This window comes from Natator depressus, chromosome 2 (assembly GCF_965152275.1).
Source record: "Natator depressus isolate rNatDep1 chromosome 2, rNatDep2.hap1, whole genome shotgun sequence".
NCBI classification, from domain to species: Eukaryota; Metazoa; Chordata; order Testudines; family Cheloniidae; genus Natator; species Natator depressus.
Window position 1 is genome coordinate 78,946,535 of NC_134235.1, and position 21,228 is coordinate 78,967,762.

General features: G+C 43.3%; 1 protein-coding gene across 11 annotated transcripts in view; it reads left to right on the forward strand.

Moving 5' to 3' along the window:
* The window catches only part of OSBPL1A (oxysterol binding protein like 1A), a 135,803-nt gene that overhangs the window by 58,479 nt on the left and 56,096 nt on the right, over positions 1-21,228 (forward strand). For 6 of the 11 annotated variants that reach the window (XM_074944484.1, XM_074944486.1, XM_074944483.1 and 3 more), the window contains one exon: positions 2,866-2,972. In XM_074944484.1, the coding sequence (XP_074800585.1) occupies positions 2,866-2,972 (107 nt within the window). Of the gene's footprint in view, positions 1-2,865; positions 2,973-7,029; positions 7,404-7,435; positions 7,719-21,228 lie in introns of those variants that run through there. The other 5 variants (XM_074944488.1, XM_074944489.1, XM_074944493.1 and 2 more) reach the window with 5 other exon arrangements.

A 21,228-nucleotide genomic window follows, 5' to 3' on the forward strand; every position in this document is an offset into this window, starting at 1 on the left:
CAATACCACTTTTAGCTGGTTCTAGGAGTAGACATGCACAGTGATTCCAAGTCTTTGGAAACAGAATTATATTAAGGCTAGTGTTCATCTTTTTAAAATATGTATTTCATTAGAACTGGCTTTGCAACTACTAAACTCTGTTAAAAATAAACCATTAAGGTTAGTCAAACAGTCAGTGGTATTTAATTTGGGTGGGGTTTAATGCAGTGGAAATCAAATAGAGGACCACTAACAATGTCCAAACTAGCCAGATGAAGTAAAAAAGTTAGTTTTATGAAGAATACTGTCTATCACTGGCTTTCCATCTGAATGTGTCAGGTTTCTGACCACTATACAAGGTGATAAAGTCAAATATTCAAAACAAATTAAAGGGCAAATAAAGTACAGTTCTTCTCCTTCATGCTGATGGGGCCAAAACTACAGCATTGTATGGTCCTTTTTACCTTGTTAGCATGAAATAGGTGTGCTATGGCTCCATTACAAAAATGGTCTGTTCACTTCCCTTTCACCCCTTTTTTAAGCTGTTTTACAACATGCATGTGGTTGGTTGGTTTGTTTGGTTTTTTTTGCATCAGGAAGTCCTTGGAATTTTTTAGTATAAGACGACCAACATTTTGATGAAGAGCAACAACCTGAAATTTAATGTAGATAAAGCAGAAGTCCTTCCTGGTTGGAAGAGAGCTAGTACCTCTGATCCTAAGGTGCTTAACTTGCCATCAGTCAAGGCAGTATGCCCTCAGATTGTATCCAGACTTGTATGGATTTATTGCTAAGCCTGATAACCAATTGCAGTAATAGAAAATGCATCTTTCCATTTCCAATGTTACAGGAAACTGTGCCTGTTCCCCTCAGGAGGTGACCCCACCACAAGTATTTGTCAACTATCACTGTCTGTCTGTAACTCCATTTATCTAGGACTGAAATGGAGAGACAGCACATATTCAGTCTAGGACACAATCTCAGTGGCTCACAACAGAAAGCATTGCACCAGTACATTGGGCTTGCACCTGTTCTCAGATCGCATACCGTTGCCTTGAATTGGTGTTGTCTTGAACTGAAGGACTTCAGTGACTTGTGGTCGGACTGTGTCAGACAAGCATGCTCCCGTGGGGCAGTATAGCTAGCCTTTCCCAAGGCGAAACTCTTGTGAACTGAAGATGGGACTTTTGCAAGATGGCCCTCTATTGTGGAACTAACTACTGGAAAAGCCTAAAATGAGCCTAAGATTGGCCATAGTTGGACCATGTTCTAAATTTTTTTTTTTTTGCCAAACGCACAACAATATTGGAGGAAGAGCTTGGGTGAAGTAAGAAGAAAGCAACTGAATGTAGGAGAGGCGAAAAGTAGAATATTGCCTGTATCTTTCATTTTGGAAGGTGCCTGTCCAACTTGATAGTCACAGTTAGAACTGTTAAGTGCGCTCTGAGTTTTAATTAGAGGCTCCAGAGATGGAAGTCCTTGTATTACACAATATATATAGGTCTAATCAAGCCAAAAAGTTTCTTGCAACGTGTCAAAGTACAAACACTCATGTAATATCTAGGGTAGTTTCTAGCATGCTGGGTAAAATTGCTCTTGTGTGGCTTGTAAAAGACACTGGAGGATGTCATATAACTGTGGCAGCACTGAATTGTCAGACTCTTGTATTTGCACCAGAACAGTACTTACTTTTTTTAGTGAGACTGATTGTGGCGGTACTTGTGTCTCCTGTGTAGTCACTATCAAGACCATCTGACCGCTTCAAAATGCTGCGAACTCAGACACCTAGTTCAAACTTACCTCTACTTTCTTGTCTGCTTTCGTAGCAGTAGTGCAATGAATATAATGCTTCTAAATGGCTTGTGTAACAGATGCGGAAGCCAGGCTTGCCACAAACCACTATAGCCTTGAGCATGCTCTCCTTTCAACTTAGAATATAAAGGGTATATCACTTTTTGCTACCAGATGCGTGTATGGGTGTTTTAATTTGCTATTGCCCAAATGTACAACATAGTTGCTGCTGGTGGTGGTTTTTAAATGAACCCTATTATTTTTAAGATGAAATAAACCTTTTTCTTCTAATTTGGAATTAGTAATTCCATTTTTAATATGCATGAATAAGGGGATTACAGCAAGGACAAAGGGAAACTTGAGTCTTGAGTTTTATCCTGCATAACAGGCTGACAATTAGTTACAAAAGGACCTGAGCGCTAATGATTCCACCCTCTGTTACATATCCATTTGGGATGGTTATATTCAGGGTGTGAAGAGGGGATATTTTTGTGCTGTTTGTACCATTTACCCCATCAGGTATTGTCCTGGCCTTCATTTGAAGATTTTCCTTCTTCTCCTTGATATTTACTACCAGTCTCTCTTCTGATTCCTGTTTTTGGTGACTTGGTTGTCCAACTTGAGTGTGGCCTCTTGGGTTTTCTTCAGCTTCCTGGTCTGACATGATGGCAGTAACTACTGCACACCATCCTTGGACTACAGATCATGCAATACTTTTACAGGAGAGGTCTTTACACCTTACTCCTGGAGAAGGGGTAAAAAGGAAGGACGCAGATTAGGGCTGGGTAATCTTATGAAGCCCAGAGTTCTCCCATCTCGTGTTCCTAGCCAAGCTGTGCAGTGGAACTGTATCCAACTCATGAATAAATTACCTTTTGCAACCTTTCCCAAGTTCGGGACAAGGGGAAGAAACTTTTCCCTAATATTAACTTGTACACTGTATTGTAGACAGAGCATTTTCTACTGTTCTGGCACTGATGTAGCACATAAAATACACAGGATTTTTAGTTGACTGTTTGGGAGTAAACAGTTGTGCAAAATCAGTAGTTAAGATGTCTCCTAAAACAGCTCACCTTTGTTACTTTTGACTTTCAGGAATGCCTCCTTCATTTCTTCAGAAAATTGAAGTGGTCTCTGAAGTATCAAAAGAAACTTGTGAGGCTCTGAGTAACTGCCTTAAGCTCTTCACAAAGCAGGAAGGGGTATGTATTGCTGTACTTCACATCCTTATTGCATAAACTATTTTAAGAGCATCACTGAAGCCAGAACTAATGAGAGGCAGAGGAAAGGGGGACAATTGTACTTGGGCCCCCAAAATGTGTTGGTATAAATAAACTAGCAGGGCAGAGACCCCATCAAACATGATGTGCCAAGGCTCCAAATTTCTCTTCAGGCCTGCAGCTGCCTTGCTTACTTAATGCGCTGAACCAAATACACCTCTAAGTCTTCTGCCTTTACCAGACTGGTTGTCTTGCATTTTGTTAGTCACCAAGTGGAATCTGGTACATCAATGAAATTAGCATTTTCCTCTGCAGCTAGGCATCAATACAAAAGAGAATCTTGGGTTTGTTTGCATATTGTACAGATTAATTGATAGTCTTTTCAACTGTTCTGCCTTCTTCCACATGTATTTGGAAAGGTCTCTCAATTTAGTTGTTTTCATGGACAGTTTTTAAAAAGCTGTGTCCTTTTTATTGTACTTACTGTTACTAATGTGCAGGGCCCTATGCAGATTCTTCCCTCTATCTGGAATTGGTTAAGTCCGAGATATTAACAGCATTTTTATTATTCCAGGGAATTCCTAGTGTGTATTTCTAGTTTCAGTACCACCCCCTACTCATTGGGCTTGTTGTCATAACACCCTGTTTGTTTATACTATTGAGTGTGTGGCAAGATGGCCGATGTTAGTCTGGTGGGTCCTGCGTTTTTCTTGGCAGAGAGCTAAGATGTCACCCTTTGCCCCTGCTCTTGGGTGCCGAGGGCTCTGCTACTAGCCCGGGAAGGTGGTAGAGGAGGGAAGCGGGGGAGGGGTCTGGGTTTGTTCCTTGCTCTGAGTTCAAGCCCCTTTCAACCCCTGCAGGTTTCTTACCCTCATCCCCCTTAGGTGGGGTTACCCTCGGTCCTTAGATGGTGGGGTCAAGGGAGTCTCCCTTACTTCAGGACTTCCAAATCTCTCAACACACCTCCAAGCTCCAGTCCTCTCTCCTTCCTCCTCCCCCTGTCTGCCTGAAGCAGGGGGTTTTATTAGGTTCCTAACAGGGCCTTGATTGACTGTAGGTGCTCCAATTAACCTGCAGCCACCTTCCCTAGTCTACAGGGAACCACGCCTTAATTACTGCTTCTGTCCTGCTGCAGCTGTCTATGAATCTATGAATTAGCCTTGAGCTTATATCTTCCCCTCTAGCACTCTCCCACTGCTCCCTGGCCCTCCTGTATCACAAGTGTAATTCCAGTACTTCAGCGCACACGTACTGCATGTTTGTTTTTTAATGTTGATCTCTGGCGGGTGCTTTATAACCAAGTTACCATACATAGACTTGTTCTCCTGACCTGTTATAACACTCTCCTCAGTTCAGCTTTGTTTTTCATCATCATTTGTATCTTAGAATAGGGAAGATTGTGTTGGTGTTGTGAGTCACTTCTAGTTCCTTAGCAATGGGCCACACACTGGATCCATTGTCAAGGCTTGGATAGGAATGAAAAGTCTTAATGCAAACCTACTACTTCTTTACTCACAAGCCTGCTATGCTTGCATGAGTGAAAATACAACATAATGGAATGAGTGATGAAAGATCTGTTTATCTTGTAATAGATCTAGTTTAATTTTCCTTTAATACCTACTTTTCAAAACTCCATTTGTGATTGAGGGAGGTGGTTCTGATTTTGTGATTATATTTGGTAGGTATGCCGGCTTTATGTGAAGCTAAATTCATTCCTCTGTTTTTATTTTAATGAGCAAAGTAATGTTATAAATACCATATGAAGCTAAGAAAAGGGTACCAGATTTTAAATTGTTCATATTTTTAACCTTTATAGTATGATACAAATAAGGGCTTGATAGCATAATTGTTTTCATGAAAGAGGTGGCAAAGTTTTTTTTTGTTTTGTTTTTTACAATAATTGTCATTATTGCACTATAAGTACTTCATGTTGGTAATCTATTGTTCCCCCTTTGTGTTTGTTATGATTACCAAACTATTCAAAGAATCTTAAAATGCCCAGGCAATAAAAATTCTAATTCCTTTTCATAGCATTGCTCTAACCATCTCACATCTTAATATAGAAAGCTCGTGAAATATTGAAAAGGAGATATGAGCTTGGTGCCTTACAGAGCACTTTCAGTTGACTGCTCCTGTCTCTGATGAGCTCAACTTAAACTAATATTGCTACTAAAAACCAGAACTTAACTTTCTATTGGAAATTCCATTCAAGAAAAGGAACATTATTGCTACGTGAATAGTCTTCCTGTTCCTGCTGATCTCTCAAGTACAAATGCCATATTCTTGGGCTCTGCCCTGGAAAAAGGATTTGGCCCTAGCTACATATTTCTAGCTTCTGCCAGCATGTGTTGAATACTCACACTACTTTTGTGTAAACAATGGAGTTCTTCTCATGTAAGGTTTATATTTGAGTTGGTATCATTCATGGAACACATCTATCTAGATAAAGACCATAAGCAGAAGAGATTCCAAGAATGATATCATGAAATCAGGACACTTTTATTTTCAAAAATTCCTCTCCTGACACACACCTCTCTGCTAACAGGACAGTCAAAGCAGAGTTAACTTGGACTGTCAAACTCCTTTCACTAAGGATCATTTTCAAAGGGTCTTGGAATCTCTTTCAGATGTGTTGTGGGCTTCTTTGACACTCATGTCTGCTGCAATCTCTGGACCTCTTTTCATAATCACTACCTGTTTTCATAGCCTCTCTAGATCCCAGTTCCTTGCCCTTTTTTATGGCTCTTTAATCAGACTTCTTCCTTGCCTAATGTCCAGTGTCGCACTCATTGTACAGTGTCTACTGCACTAATTTTGTTGAACTTTGCAGCCAGTAATCTATTTAATGCCACCTTTCTCTACAAATTTGTAGTTGTGAAGGAAATGCCTTATCTCATGCTCAATAGTTTATCTAGTTTTTATCAAAAATTGATCTTTTTCTAGTGTATCATAATTTAACCTTTTCGGGTACTAAAAAGTGCAGCTTGCAAACTTGTTAGAATGTAAAGTTAACTTTTTTAGAATGCTGCTGTGTATCAATCATATTGGGTCCAGTGTTTGACCTTTGGAAAAAATGTTAACTAGCAAGAAGGAATGTCCTCTTCTCCATAGCCCACCCCTTCCTGTGTGAAGTTGTAGCATAATTATACAGTACATACACCAATGGTACTCCTGTGTCTGAGAGTCCTTACTAATGCATTATAAATTATATGCCTTCCACCTTTGCATTTTTAAACTAGTATGGGAGTTCAGCTTCCAACTCTTGGTTGCATTGTGAGAAAACTTCAGCCTGCCCGCTCGATCTCTCTTTTCTGCCCCGCCGCCCCCCCCCCCCAAAAAAAAAACACATCAGATTGGGCAAGGTGATTTATGAAGGGTAAAGCTGATTTGGTAGAAAGCCTTAAAAACCTTTTTACAAACGTTGCACGTTCTGGATGAGTTGGTAAAGGTCGCTCAGTGCCTGGCTGCAGCTTGTCAGAAAGCGAAGGCGGCATTTAGGAATCAGCCAAGGGCCCGTGCGGTGGGGATAAGGTTATGCGTATGGACCTGATGCGCGAAGTGTGGCGGCGGGACCTTACAAGAGGGACTGGGGTGGCGCTGTAAATGCAGGAACATGACTAGACCAACCCTTTAAGCACACCCCACTTCTCCCTAGAGTGCTTTAGGGAGAAGGGCTGCGGCTCCCGGCCGGGCTGGCTCTGAACCCACAGCGCTAGCTCCGACCCTGTGGGAACTGGGGCTAAGCCGGCCGAGCCCGCGCCGTTAGCTTCTGCCGCGCGTTGGGGAATCGCCTTCCCCGACCCGGCCGGCCGGCCGCGGTCTCTGTCTCTCGCCCGCAGCTAGAATGGGCCGCGGGAGGGGACGGCGACAGCCCGGGCAGCCCTGGCCCTTCCCACTCGCCCCGCCTGCTGGCGGCTGCAGCGCAGGGCCGGGGGCATTTCGGAGTGGTGCAATGCCCCCGCGCTCCGGAGCCGGGCGGGGAACCGGCTTGTCCCTGCGCCGGGCCCCGCTCGGCTCTCGCGATACGCCCCGCGGAGGGGCTGGGACTGCCCCTGGTCCCTGGCTGGGATTGGGAGCCGGGAGCGGCCGGCTGAGAGCCGGCAGCAGCAGCGCGGCGCACGGGTGTCCGCCATGCCCCCGCCAGCTGCAGAGAGCTCCGCCCGGGCAGCGCCCCGCTGGGTCTTGTGAGAGCCGCGCCAGGGCACTGCGGGACCCGGCAGCCAGGGCACAAGGTACCCGAGGCGCTCGCGTCCCCTCTAATCTGGGGGGAGCAGCTGCAGCAGCCTGTGAGCCGGCCGGGACGTGGAGGCGATGGGAGGGACTGCTCTTATCCCTGCACACTAGGAGACTGGCCCTCCGCGTATGGCCAGGACACGGGGCAAGGTGAACAGGCTGGACCCTCCCGCTTTAGAGGTGCTTAGCCGCTAACCGTCTCCTTATTCATGTGTCTTTTGTGCAACTACAAACCTGTCCACTTACTTGCCTTGGCGTCCACCTTCTGAAAGTTAATAGGTTTTATTGCTCTCCTTGTTGACGCTACGCTGAAACTCTAAACATAGAGCATCTAAAAGTATTCACTAAACCATTAAAAAGACTAAAGAGTGATTTTAGGAAGCTATTCGATTATCTTCAGTCTGAATTTTTACTGAAGCCTCTAGTTTGTCATTGAAGCTCCATCATCAGAACAAGCGAAACCTGGAATGTTTCCGGTGGTGACTCTAGCACAAGGTTAGTTAATCTTGTTGGAAGCAAGCTTTTCCCTCCTGCTGGATCTAGTATCCTAGCTGAACTTGCATTCTAACTACAATCTGGGGCAGTTTAACCTGGTTGTTGACAATGACATTAGTAACCTAAATTATTGTATTACTGTAGCAATGGCACAGTTAAAGGAGCTCTACTTAAATGTCCCCAAAATCCTAAAACTGCAGACTGGTATTATCTAAATTCAGTATAAACAGGTTTTAAAATCTATTTTCCACAGTATTAGAACTTCATTTATTGCAGCACTAATAATCTGAAAGAGAAGCTTGATTAAACAAAAGCAAAGCTGATGTAACTTGGTTTTTTCATCCTCTAGCACTATAGAAATACAAAAAGTGTGCTGAATAGTAATTTAGATCTTGGTAAAATTCACTTCTTATGATCAAAGGTGGCATTAGTAACAGAGGTAGTAACCTCTTTATACAACAGGATTTTAAAATTGACTTTATTGACTTAAAATTGACTTTAAAAATTAAAAATTAAAATTTTTAAAGATTGAGAACTTACTTGCACTCTTGCCTGTTTTCAGTTTCAACAGTTTTCTCCTTAGTTAACTTGCCTGAATCTTTTTCACTGCCTGTGGTAAAAGTTCCAAAAGATAATTTAACTGATAAATGGCTGAAAGATTTTATTAAAGATGGTAAATGAGGAAATGCAAGTTTATTTTTGCAGATTATTTTAGTCCGTGTCAAATATTAGGCTTGGTGTGTACATAATCCAAAATAATGCATTCCCTTTGTGCATTCTCTGCACTAACTTTTGTCAGGAACCATTCACAGTATGTTTAACTTGGGTAGATATATCAAGGTGTGGTACTTCACTAGTCACATGTGCATAATTAGCATAACTTGTTCATATACATGCATTTGCAATTTGAATGATAGTGCTTATACCAGTTGTTAGTATGATGTCTATGTAGAAGGCCAGTGGAGAGGTGATTGCTTTTTATTTGTTTCATGTTGCTTTAAATAGCTTGGAAACTTCAAGCTATGCCCAAGTCTAGCCTTGTAAATGTTTGTCGGTGTTGCCTCACTCTGTGTTCTCATTTTACACGCCTATATTTAAATTGGATTGCATGTTCTTCCAGTACATAAAACTCTCTGTCCCGTACAGCTCCTTGCGCAGGGGTGTCCATGTTGTGACTCAGGAGCCCGTTTGTGAAAATCAGAGATCTAAATTATCCTTCAGGGTGACTGCGGTAACTGACTCAGTTGTCAGTTGAAAACTGAGCTGCCCCCAGTTTGATTTGTACTGTGTATTGAATAGGCTCCACTGCCTCCTATGGGGAGAAAGTATGGGGTGCCTCCCCTACAGCCTCAGATGCCCAGGGCCTGAGCACTGTGAGCAACTGTAGCAAAGGGACAGCAGCTTCCCCCACTGCCCATTCAGTGTAGTGCAGGAAAGTAAGGAGAGCAGCTCTGATTGCTACATTGCTTGCCAGTCTTGTGGGACCCTTGGAACAGAAGGATAAAAGCTCAACTGGCTTTCTGAGTCTAGAGGAGCACCTAATGAAGGATGCCTCACAGTCATCCAGGACGTCTGGAAGACAGGGAATAAAGCTGAGAACCAGCAACCAGTTACTGATTCCATGATTCCCTTTTCCAGCCCTGACTCAGGTGAGAGCAGTCTGGACACTGCTCTACTTAAACCGGCTGGTTGTGATCCACAAGGGACCTTGTGCCCTCTGGGGATAGCCAGAATGCAGTGTGCTGTGGCCATGCCCTCTTCCCAACCTCTGACTTGCCACCTGTCATAAAGGAGGAGGCATGGAAGCTGGCTCTGGAGCACTGGGGATGCTCCCTTCTCCCTTGCACCCAGTGGGAAACTTGCAGGTCACTTCTGCTCTCTTTCCAGCACCTGAGCACAGCAAAAGGGATAGAACAGGACTAAAAATCTGCTGCAAAGTAGATATTGTGCCTCCTTTGCCCCTTTAGAGTAAGAGTCATATGTTTTCTTTAGACTGAAAACATTTGACACTGACTGGGACCTTTGGTACAGCTAAAATGTTCTGATGTACAGCTGGCTTCTCTGCTGTTGTCTGTTAGATCTGAAGGGTCTTCCTATCATAGTCCATGTCACACAATATCACCATGCTGAATGCAAAGTTTAAGTCCCTACCATTAGGGTTTGCTATCTGAATTAGGGCTTGTCGGCTTCAGCAAGTTTTACCAGTAAAACTCATCTAGTTATACCAGTGTAATCCTACTGATATAACATTCCCTGCCACATCCCAATCTGGAGGCTTTTCTAGAGGAGTCACTTTTTTCAGTAAGTAGATAAACCCCTTTTCTCAAGTGACAAACTGAATTAAAGAACTATTTTTTTTATTATACCAGAATGAGTGTCAACATAAGCAGTTAACCTGGTTAACCATATTGGTTTAAATTCACACCTTGGGTTATATCAAAAAAGTAACTATATACATCAAAGAATGGCACACCTATATGGTATGGGAGGACAGTTATTGATGAGATAAGCCTTACAAAAAACTTATCACTAACGTATTATATTAGTGCCCAAAGGCTCCAGGCATCGGAGGTGCTCCTTGTACTGAGGATATGAATACTTAAAAGAACACCTGGTCCCTGCTACCCAAAGAGTTTAGTCTGAAAGACATGAGTGGGAGGGAGAGAAAATGGACTACTGCATGTGAGAAGAGGCATAAGGGTGAAGCTGAGCACATCTTGTTGGCTCCAAGTTTTTATAAAGTGTGTCCTGACAGCATGGTATGTAATATTCTTTTCCACCCCTGCAGGAGAGCTTAAAATTTTTTCTTCCCACCGATGTCCTGAGAGAGGGAAAACTAGCCATGTTAGAGGGATCCTCTTTCCTCCTTCACATAATTACGGGGAGAGAGTTGCTGAAGTCCAGTAAGCCCAAGGCCTTAAGTTGCCTTAAGTAGGGTGGTTGAGGAATGTTCTTCTGATTCCAAGCCTGTGTGCCTGGACCAGGTTTAAAGTATGTGAGCTGTGTGCAGAACAGCTGATGGTCTGTCCCCTAGGATACACAGTCAGTCTAACCTGTTCAATATGTAATTGCACAGTCAAAGTCTGGTGCCATTATATATTTTGTTTTTCTCTTGGTACCATTATACATGTTTCATATTTCTTTACTCACTTTATAAAAAAAAATAATAATAATACTTTGTAGCTACCAGCATTACTTGGCACTACAAGATAATTTCAAATTTCCATGAGGTAAATAGGGCATTAGCATAGGAAAGCCCCCCCCCCCCCCAAAAAAAAAAAAAAAGAGGCTAAAGACTTACACTTGCAGTGCACTATTGCTATTGTAAGTTGTTTGGAACAGAGATCCTTGTTTTATACGGTGCCTAGCACAATGGGGTTCTGACCTGTGACTGGGTGCTACTGTCATATAAATAACTGATATGCTTCTGTTTTGATAGTTAAAATGCAAACTCTGATTGTTACCCCCTTGCCAAAAGCTCAGTTGATGCAATGTTTTTTCATTATACTTTTTTTGAAGAATGAGTTTTGATTTAAGGGGAAAAAAAAGTTGTCCTCTCTCAGCAATTTGATTTTTGACTGTACTAGGTAGTGTGTTTGCATATAATTTCTATCAGCAAGATTCAGCATCTCTAGCTGTTTAACCACAGTGGAATTCTGTGGGTGAGACAAACTTTCACACAGGCTAGTTTAAATCTGGCTTTGATCAACTTGAGATATGAGACTGAAGGGAAAATGCCCTCAGCCACTCTAGTGCATTAGCTGCTTACTAATGCACATACTGGAGTGGCTTATTGCTGATGGAGTATGGCTTGTTAGTTTTATTCCATTATTAAACAGTCCCGTGGAATTCATGCAATGTTTCACTAGGAACTGCTTTACACAGGATTCTGGAGTTTAAAGGATGGTTAAAAACTGTCTTTTTTCTTTAATGTAGCCTCTTATTCTTCTCCTTGCTTCACTTCTGTTCCCAACAGGCTGCCCCAGGTAAATATCTTTCCTCTCCCCACATTAACAAACGACAAAATATCCCCACAGCATTTTACGGCTAGAACCTCAGAACGAAATCTTAGAGTTGGTGTACAGTTGTGACATCATAAAGGCCCAAACAGCTTAAGGAATGTGGTTTTGGACAATCTGGTTCTGCAAGCAGAGACTAAACAATCTGTAGAATACAGAACCCCTCTCCTCTGGAGTGAACAGAACTATTTTTAGCTCAAGATGGGAAGAATGGCGGCCAAAGGCACAAAATGTATTAACACTTAAGCCTACACTACAACCTTTGGTTGACTCAAGTTACCTTGACATAAAGCAGCCTCGGTTGGTGTATCATTTTGTGCACATCCACAACTGGCTCCTTGCATTGGTGCTGCACGTATTCGTCAGGAGTGCTTGTGGATGCAGAGGGGTGCACCATGGAAAGTGTGCTGCTGCTTTGAGTGCTGGTTCACGTCCGTTCCAGTCGGGGGGGTGTGCGCCGCATGCACAGTTGGCGGAAATTTTTCACCCAGCAACTCCCATTGGGTTGGTTGTGGAGCCCCCTGGAGTGGTGCCTTCATGGCGCTCAATATATGACCCTGCCAACCTGGCCCCTCCTCAGTTCCTTCTTACTGCCTGTGACGGTTGACGTACTGCGAGTGGCTTGCGTACGAGTTCTTCTTGTTTTCCCATGCTTTCTAGTGTAGTTTATCTCAGTAGTTTATAGTTCTGTTAGGAGTGGGGGGGGGTGGTCCTCCACTCCAGCCTTTCCCCTTGAGGGCCTGAGGACATGCCTCTCTCCCCATTTTACCTATACTTACAGCAACTGTAGCTTTTACAGGTTGGTGTATGTGAAGCTGTGGTTGTCCTTAATGTCCCCTGGGGTAGAGTGGTAGAGGCAGGAATGTGGCCTCTAATCCGATGTGGAATGTTGTGGGGGGGAGGGTGTAGGGAGGTACTGTAATGGAGTTATCCGTGGACTGTAAAGGGAGGAAAGGCTGGGATTTTTGAATATATAGGGCCACCAGAGTCTGCAGCATCTGTGTTTTGATGCCAGAGAAGCCCCATTTATGTCCTGGTGGATCTCCCTCTCCTTTTCTTGATGGAACATCTGGGCCTTTCTCCTCTCTGATCTTTTCTTCTCCAGGCTGTCTGCAGTGTTCACCCTCCAAGCCCTTTGCTCATGGTCTGATGCAGGTTCTCATAGAACATGTCCTCCGGAGTCGTTGTCTTTTCTTTCCCTTTTCCCCCCCCCTCCTTATCTGGCTCAGGGATTTGACGGTGTGGCGTGGGAACCCCCTCAAGGCTGCTGCAGCACCAGCTGCAGATAAAACAAATATCCTTGTCAGTCTAGTTACAATGGAAAGTGAAAGTTGAGTCGGAATTCCATTCCCTTGCTCCCCTGACATTTTAACAAGACATGCTTACTGACGCTTCTGTTTTGGAGTGCTTGTGCATGGTGCCCCTCACAGATCCAGCCACAGTGAGTGTGGCTTGCTGGGATGAGGGAGTTGCTCAGTGAACATAAGAATGGCCAAACTGGGTCAGACCAATGGGCCATCTAGTCCAGTATCCTGTCTTCCAACAGTGGCAAATGCCACGTACTTCAGAGTGAATGAACAGAACAGGCAATCAAGTGATCCATCCCATGTTGTCCACTGGCAGTCAGAGGCTAAGGATGCTCAGAGCATGGGGGTGCGTCCTGGCCCTTCTTGGCTGACAGCCATTGATGGAGCTATCCTCCATGAACTTATCTAGGCCAGGTCTGCACTACAAACCTACATCTGCATAACTGTGGCTCAGGAGTGTGAAAAATCCATACCTGAGTGGTGTAGTTATACCACCGTAACCCTACACTTAGACCATACTATGTCAACGTGAGAACTTCTCCCACTCCCATAGGTAGCGCCTCTCAGGGAGGTGGATTAACTGCACTGCCATGAGAGCTTCTCCCATTGGCATAGGAGTGTCTTCACTAAATCACTACAATAGCGCTGTACGTGAAGAAAAGCCCCTAGTTCTTTTTTTAACCCTGCTTTCAGTCTTGGCCTTCACATCATCACCTGACAATGAGTGCCACTGTTTGACTGTGTTGTGTGAAGGAATACTTCCTTTGTTTGTTTTAAATCTGCTGCCTATAAATTTCATTGGGTGGTTCCTGGTTCTTGTTATGTGAAGGATAAAATAGCACTTACTTTCTCCACACCAGTCATGATTTTATAGACTTCTGTCATATCCCCTCTTAGTTGTCTTTTTACAAACTGAAAAGTCCCAGTCTTGTTAATCTCTCTTCACATCAAAGCTGTTCCATACCCTTAATCACTTTTGTTGCCTTTTGTGTACCTTTTCCAATTCCAATGTATCTTTCTGGAGATGGGGTGACCCCAACTGCAAGCAGTATTCAAGGTGTGGGCATACCATGGATTTATATAGTGGCATTATTATATTTTCTGTCTTATCTATTCCTTTCCTAATGGTTCCTAACATTGTTAGCTTTTTTTTTTTTTGACTGCTGTTGCACATTGAGTGGATATTTTCAGTGAACTATGCACAAATGACGCCAAGATCTTTCCTGAGTGATAATCACTAATTTTTACTCTCTCATTTTGTATGTATAGCTGGGATTGTTTTCCAGGGTACATTATTTTGCATTTACCACCATTGAATTTTTATTTGCCATTGTGTTGCCCAGTCACCCAGTTTAGTAAGATCCCTTTGTAATTCTTCAGTCTGCTTTGAACTTACAAAATTACTCAAGATACTTATGTGCAAATTTTGTCACCTCACTCTTTACCCCTTTTTCCAGGTCATTAATGAATATTTTGAACAACACATGTCCCTCCAGGATCTGTACTGGGACCAGACTATTTACCTCTCTCCATTGTGAAGATTGATCACTTATTCCTACCCTTTTTCTGTCTTTTTTTAAGCAGTTACTGATCCATGAGAGGACCTTCTTTCTTATCCCATGACTGCTCACTTTAAGAGTTTTTGGTGAGAGACCTTTCTGAAGGCTTTCAGAAAGTCCATACGCAATATCTACCGGACCACCCTTGTCCATATGTTTGACACCCCCTCCTCCCAAAGAATTCTAACGCGTTAGTGAGCCATGATTTCCCTTTACAAACGTCATGTTGACGCTTCCCCCAACAAATTGTTTGTCTGATAATTCTGTTCTTTACTATAGTTTCCACCTATTTGCCTGGTACTGAAGTTAGGCTGTCTAGCCTGTCATTGCCAGGATCGCCTCTGGAGCCTTTTTAAAAAATTGGTGTCATTGATTGCATGAAACTCTGAGTATAGGGCAATGGTACTGAACACTGGCACCATTTTCCACCGGCGGTGGTGATTTCTAGCTGATCTCCCTCTCCTGAGGGTAACAAAGGCACAGAGCACAGTTGCTGCTGGCATCGCAAAGCTGCCCTGGCCCATATGCTGCTAATCTGTTTACTGCAGTGGTGACTGCCAAAGTTGTTGCTGACGGGCATGGGAAAGTGTTCCTCCACAGAGGGAGAAACGAGGCTACCATCCCTAGAAAACGGAGGGAGAGGATTGCAGAGCACCTCCATGACGGTTTCATCTAGATGTCTCAGGAGACTTCAGTGGACATCCCTGTGTGCATAAACTGCTCTGGATGGCCCCTTTAGCTTGACTCTGCAGGGATATAAAAAGCAGATAATTCTCCACCTCTCTTGGTTGTACTGCTACCTCTTCTAGAATGAATACGTTTAATGAAAAGTTGATAGCTGTGTCCTGTAAAGGTGGGGGTGCCATTAGTACATCATTATAATGGGAAATGCAGTTACACGCTTACCTGAGATTCCTTCCCCTGCATTGGGCTCCCCCATGCTTGACTGACTGGGCTGCAGTGGAATCTCAAATAGATCCTGGCTCGCACCGTAGCTGGACTCCCAGGTTGGATGTCCCTCATCCTTGCTGTTCACGCCAAGGGCCTGTGGCTTGGGCTCCTCAGAGGTATCCACAGTGCTCTGCGGGGTGGCAGTGGGGTCTTTGCCAAGTGTGGCATGCAGCTCTTTGCTAAGTTACAGACCTGATGCTTTTACAGTGGGCTGACTTTGGGCCTCCCTGGCCTTTTGCTATGCCTGCCACAGTTCCTTTGCTTTCATGTGGCATTGCTGCTGGTCCCTGTCATACCCCTTCTCCTGCCTCCCCTGTGAAATCTGCTTGTAGATGTCCATGTTTGTATGGCTCCTCCATAGAGGCTGTACAAGCACAGCTCTTCGTCACAGGCCCAGGAAATCCATCATCTCCTGTCTACTCCAGGCCAGAGCATGTCTGGCATGTGCAGCCGGCCGGCATGGTTGCTGGGCAGTTGCACGCAACAGTGGAGAGCTGCTAAGTGTGGGTGCCAAGCTGGGCAATCAGGAAAAGGCATGTCAGAACTTTGCTGGACTTCAAAAAGTGGGCCTTTCAGTCTCTGTGACCTCCAGCTTGCCTCTTCACACACAACCACTGTGTGGACTTAAGTATTCAATTTAACCCTTGCAAAGTCTATAGCATTGCACAAGGTGCAAATCAGTGCAGAATTTGGCCTGTTGTCTGCTTTAGCTCAAGTTCCTGCAGTGTGCACTTGGTAACTTTTTTGTTACAGCTGGAATATGACTAAACTTGAAGTCTTTTGTATCTTAAAATGTGGTTCTAAATATTGTGCCTTTCCAAATTATTACCTTGTCTTCTGAGAACTGTATTTTTTAATTCTGATTTGAGTCATTGCAGGTATTGTTAACGGCATAGGTGGTGAATACTAGATTACTCACAAATGATAGAACTGTGTAAATTCTGAAAATCGCTATTTTCGTTTGTGCACATCACCCTCAAAAAACATATTTTTATATATTTCTAACAGCCAGATACTGTGACAAAGTTCTGTCCTTGCCGCCGTGGGTCCTGCGTTTCCTGGTGGATTTCGCTAGCCTCAGAGGCTCACTGTGACCTTCCACCTAACCCTTCTCTCTCTAGAGACAAGGGTCAGTCTACTGAGCCATTTTCATCATAAGCCAGCAAGGGAGGTGAGGAGAAGTTATCCTTCCTTGCACAGTCTGTCTCCCAGTCTCAGTGATTAATCGGGGGGCAAAGGTGGGGAGGAGCCCGGGCCCACCCTCTACTCCGGGCTCCAGCCCAGGGACCCTAATAGTATCAGCTATGGTAGCTAACCTTTTAGAAACATGACGTGTACAATTCCCTGGGCTGCAGCCCTCACTTCCTCAAGCTCCACTTCACCCTTACCGCAGGGCCTCTTTCCTTGTGCCTGATATGGTGTGTACTACTCAGTCTCTCCAACAGCACAACTTCCTCCCACAGCTCCTGACATGCACACCCACGTGACTAACTGGGAGGCTTTTAACTAGTTTCAGTCAGCCCTTGATTGGCTTCAAGTGTCCCAATCAACCTAGCCTTCTCCCTGCCTTCTGGAAAGTTCTTAATTGGCCCCAGGTGTCTTAATTGACCTGGAGCAGCTGCCATTTCACTTACCTGGTACCAGGGATTTTTTTAGCCTGGAGCTAATATATCTATCTCCCACTACTTTTCTATAGCCATCTGGCCTTGCCCCATCACAATCCCTTTCAGTAAATTGTAAAAGCTATGTGGGTAAAGGGCACTTATGCCACTCTTTATTTAATTTGCTTGTTAAAAGATTTAAACTAAGTCATACACTTCTGTGAATAAATGTTTTTTGGTCTTGCACCAAAAAGGTGGATGACGGCATTGTTACATGGGCAGAGCCGATCAGCAGTCTACAAACAAAGTGTCACTTATGTTGTGTGAAAATTGAGGGCAGAATATGGCTGCAAATGAGCAATGACCTGAAGGTTTTGTCTTAAAATATTAGCGTATTCACGTTTTGTCATGAATATCCTGGATAGCAAGGGTAAGAAGAGCATTGCCACTGTAAACTTAGCTTTATCTGTTGTATTTGAGTACTCACAAATGCAGTTGGCTCTTTTACTCAACATAGTGCTGATGACAACTATTGGTCTGACAGCTCTGGAGACAGAATTTCTCCATTACAAACAGATATAACAGTGCAGGCTTCCTCACACCCTTCTGCTCATGTGCTCCACCCTGACCTTACAAGGGCCACCTCTTTAGCTAAGGAGTAATTCAGTCTCCATGTCCACCCACCGTTTCCTGTCTACTTAAACTGTCAACAGGCATAACTTTTGTGGAGGTAATTATATGGTGTGACACTTATCCAGTAGAAATTCTTCTGTTAAAATTGCAGCTGATCTCTAATTGAAGCTGATCTCTAATTGAAGCTTCTTGGGTGTGTGTTCAAATATATCTACTAGGTGAAACTGACTAGAAACTAGAGTGAAAATTGATTATCTGAATGGCGCAAACGAAATATCACAGTAGGGATACAACTATAAATGTTCTTTCTTTGAATGCTCTTACGTCTTCCAGATCTAATGGCCTCACGTAGGTTAAGAGCCAAACTTTATGCCTAGTGGCTTCAATGGAAATTTCATGCAAGTAGTGAGCTGACTGTTTGGACTGTAAAAAACCATCCCAGAGCTGTCCCTCCGCCCCCCCGCCCCCCCCCCCCAAAAAAACCCACCATCTCCCACATCCACACAAGAGTTCATGGGGAACAACTCCATCCTACAGCCATTCTGTAGGATGGAGTATTTGGAGTATCTGGGAGTATGATAAATGGTCAGTTGGCTCATGGTACGTGATCTTTCTTAAGACTTCCCCAATTACCAAAGATACATAATAAAACCAGCAAGTTATACCATGGAAATAAAGCCTCAAACTAAATGTTTTCAAACACACTTCTATAAAAGATTAAGAAATATGCAACATTGGCTACGGAACAGTTTTTATAACATTGGCCAGCCTTCATAAGTAATTAATGAGGCTTCAGAATCTGGAACTTGCAGTGCTGAGAACTAAATTTACAGGTAGGATGTCATTGAAAGCAGCCAGTCTTGCGCCATTTACTCTAAAACTTTAAACACATCTCTGGTAATGATGCTCAAATCCCTGTGCAGAAGCATTTTTTTTTTCCTTTCCTTTCTTTGTGGGTGGAGGAGTTGGTCAAAATCAGCAAAAGAACCTGATAGCTGCCTGGACAGGAAAAGCATCAACAAGTAATGTTGAAATAAGTGGACAGAACTATTTCATTTTCATCAGGGATGAAAGGGGAAAATGTTTCTGATAACTGCAGTCATTGATATTTTGAAAATTTAAATGTATTAAGGGAAATATAGCTTGTCCTTAACGCTCCTTTTATTTTGTTAAACTTATAAAATCTTAAAATCAGAAAGGAAATGTTACCAGTTTAAAAGGTGCAGTGGCAAGGGATTGTTTTAGATCTTACACCTTTTGTGGGTAAAAGTTAACATTTTATTCTCACAGGCATCCCTTTCATTCACCCTACCATCACTGAAAATCTTTTAAAGCTTATGACCTTTGACCTTGTTTAATGCTTAACATGTAATCTTATGCATGTGAACAGTTCCACTGATGCTACTGTTTGATGCATGAGGTTATTCATGGGTGTAGTGTGTTGAAGGAAGGGGGTCTCATTTTGTAAGGGCGGCTTTTTGCTTTTTTTAACTCGCTTCTGGTTCTGCAGCAAGTTACGCTAAAACAAAACACTACTTCCCAAAGATGTGCTGACATCATGTGCTGTGATGTACAAAGATTTTTGGCAAAGGTACTGTGTAGTTGAGCACCAACCGTATTGATTTCAGTTCAACTCAAAATAGCATAGCAATAAAATACTAATTGGAAATGGACAAAATTGATTCATTTTGAATGAGTCTTAGTGTTTTGGCTAATCAGTATGTGACTAAAAAGACTGGAGTAAATAGAATGGGGGAAGAATGCACTATTTTGGCATCTATCACTGGTTTTAACCCCAGATTAGAGTTTTTGTATATTGCTGAACCTCTCCTCCAGCAACTCAGTCATCTAAATAAAAGGCAAGTGCAAAAATACTCTGAAGGGGGACATGGCTACATGTGTACCCACTGCAAATCTCTAATTAAAAAAAAAAACAAACCTTCTGAAAAGGGTCTGTGGTTATTTATTTGACTTTGATAAGCATGCAAGAGTTCCTATCCCAGACTTGACAACCATACTGTTGATTAGAAATACAATGCAAAAACCACTGTAGAATCAAAACAGCAGTTCTTCCCCTAAATACAACTGCAAGGCCAGAAAACATGAAACAAATCGGTTTCCTAACCCAAGCTATTTCAGCCTTCCCCAGAGGCTTTCTGGAAAGATGGCCTTTGCTTCGCCCTGGCTCTCAACGGACTATGGGGTGTATTGCTCCTGCAGGGATGGTTGGGGTGAATTTCAGTCACAGGACCTTCTTGGAAAATGTCCTGCTGATAGCAGCTCCCTCTTGTATACCAGAGGAGTTCCAGTACTCTTGCTGATATTAACCGAAATAGGATCTTGCAAGGAGAGAATGGTCCCAGGCCATATGACTTTTTTTTTTAGTTCAAAACAAATACATGAATTGCAACCAGTTCAGATTGTGGAGCAGTGTGGTCACAAGCTCCCAGAGGGCTACGCAGTTCAAAACACAGTTGGTATTTTGTACTAACTTAAACCTATTCAGAAGTTGCAGTAGAACATATTGCAGTAGTCAAGTATAAATGTGAAAGGTAGGGATTATGATAGCAAGGTCCATGTCCAAGAGGAATGGTCAGTCTCCTTTCCAGAGATAAATGGGGGGGGGGGGGAATCTTGGTCACTGAAATATTGATAATCTAGAAATAGGAATACACCAGTCCCCTAAATGGTGAATTTTGGCCATAAATGTGGCCTCGGTTGAAGGAGCGATGCTAACTAACCTCAGTCAAATCCTCTAGGTGCCTCCCTAAACACACCATTATCACCTCAGTTTTATTCAGATTGATAGCAAGCTGACTGAGATGCATCTTGGCCCCAGTCTGAGCCTTTTGCAATTTCTGGGGAAAAGTGGTTTATCAGCATAATGGTAGGTGCAGTGATCGAGAGCACTCTGGTGTCTTTTAGACCTTTTTCTATAAACTTTAGGATTTAGTAGGGTTACTTTAAACTGCTGGGGTGGGCCATGCTGATGGTTTGTTTACAATTGGAGAGACCTTATCCACCTGGGAAAGGAAATGGACCCCACAAGGGAAGGGGTTGGTTCTTGAATTCCAGGTCAGGGTATAGCAGACTGCATATAGAAAGGCTGTTTGCAAGGCTGTGGAGAGTTCCTGCAGGAAACTTTGGGACTTTGTTTCAGAAGTGTCAGCTGCCTAGTGGGGCAAATCTCCAGTGAGAGTCTTGTGAAATTTACCGCCTGTGTGTTTCTATCACCACCACAGTGAAGCTTGTCGTGTCTTCAGTGAGCTTTGGATCAGGCTGAGGTGAAGTAGATTGTCAGAATGCCTGGATTAGTTTTTTGGATTTACAGATTAGGTGGATGTACTGAAGAAACTTTCGATTTGAAGTGAGTATTTCCTGCATTTGAGCCAGGAAGGGAAAGGAATATCATCTTTGCCTAATGAGTTTTCCTAGTCGGA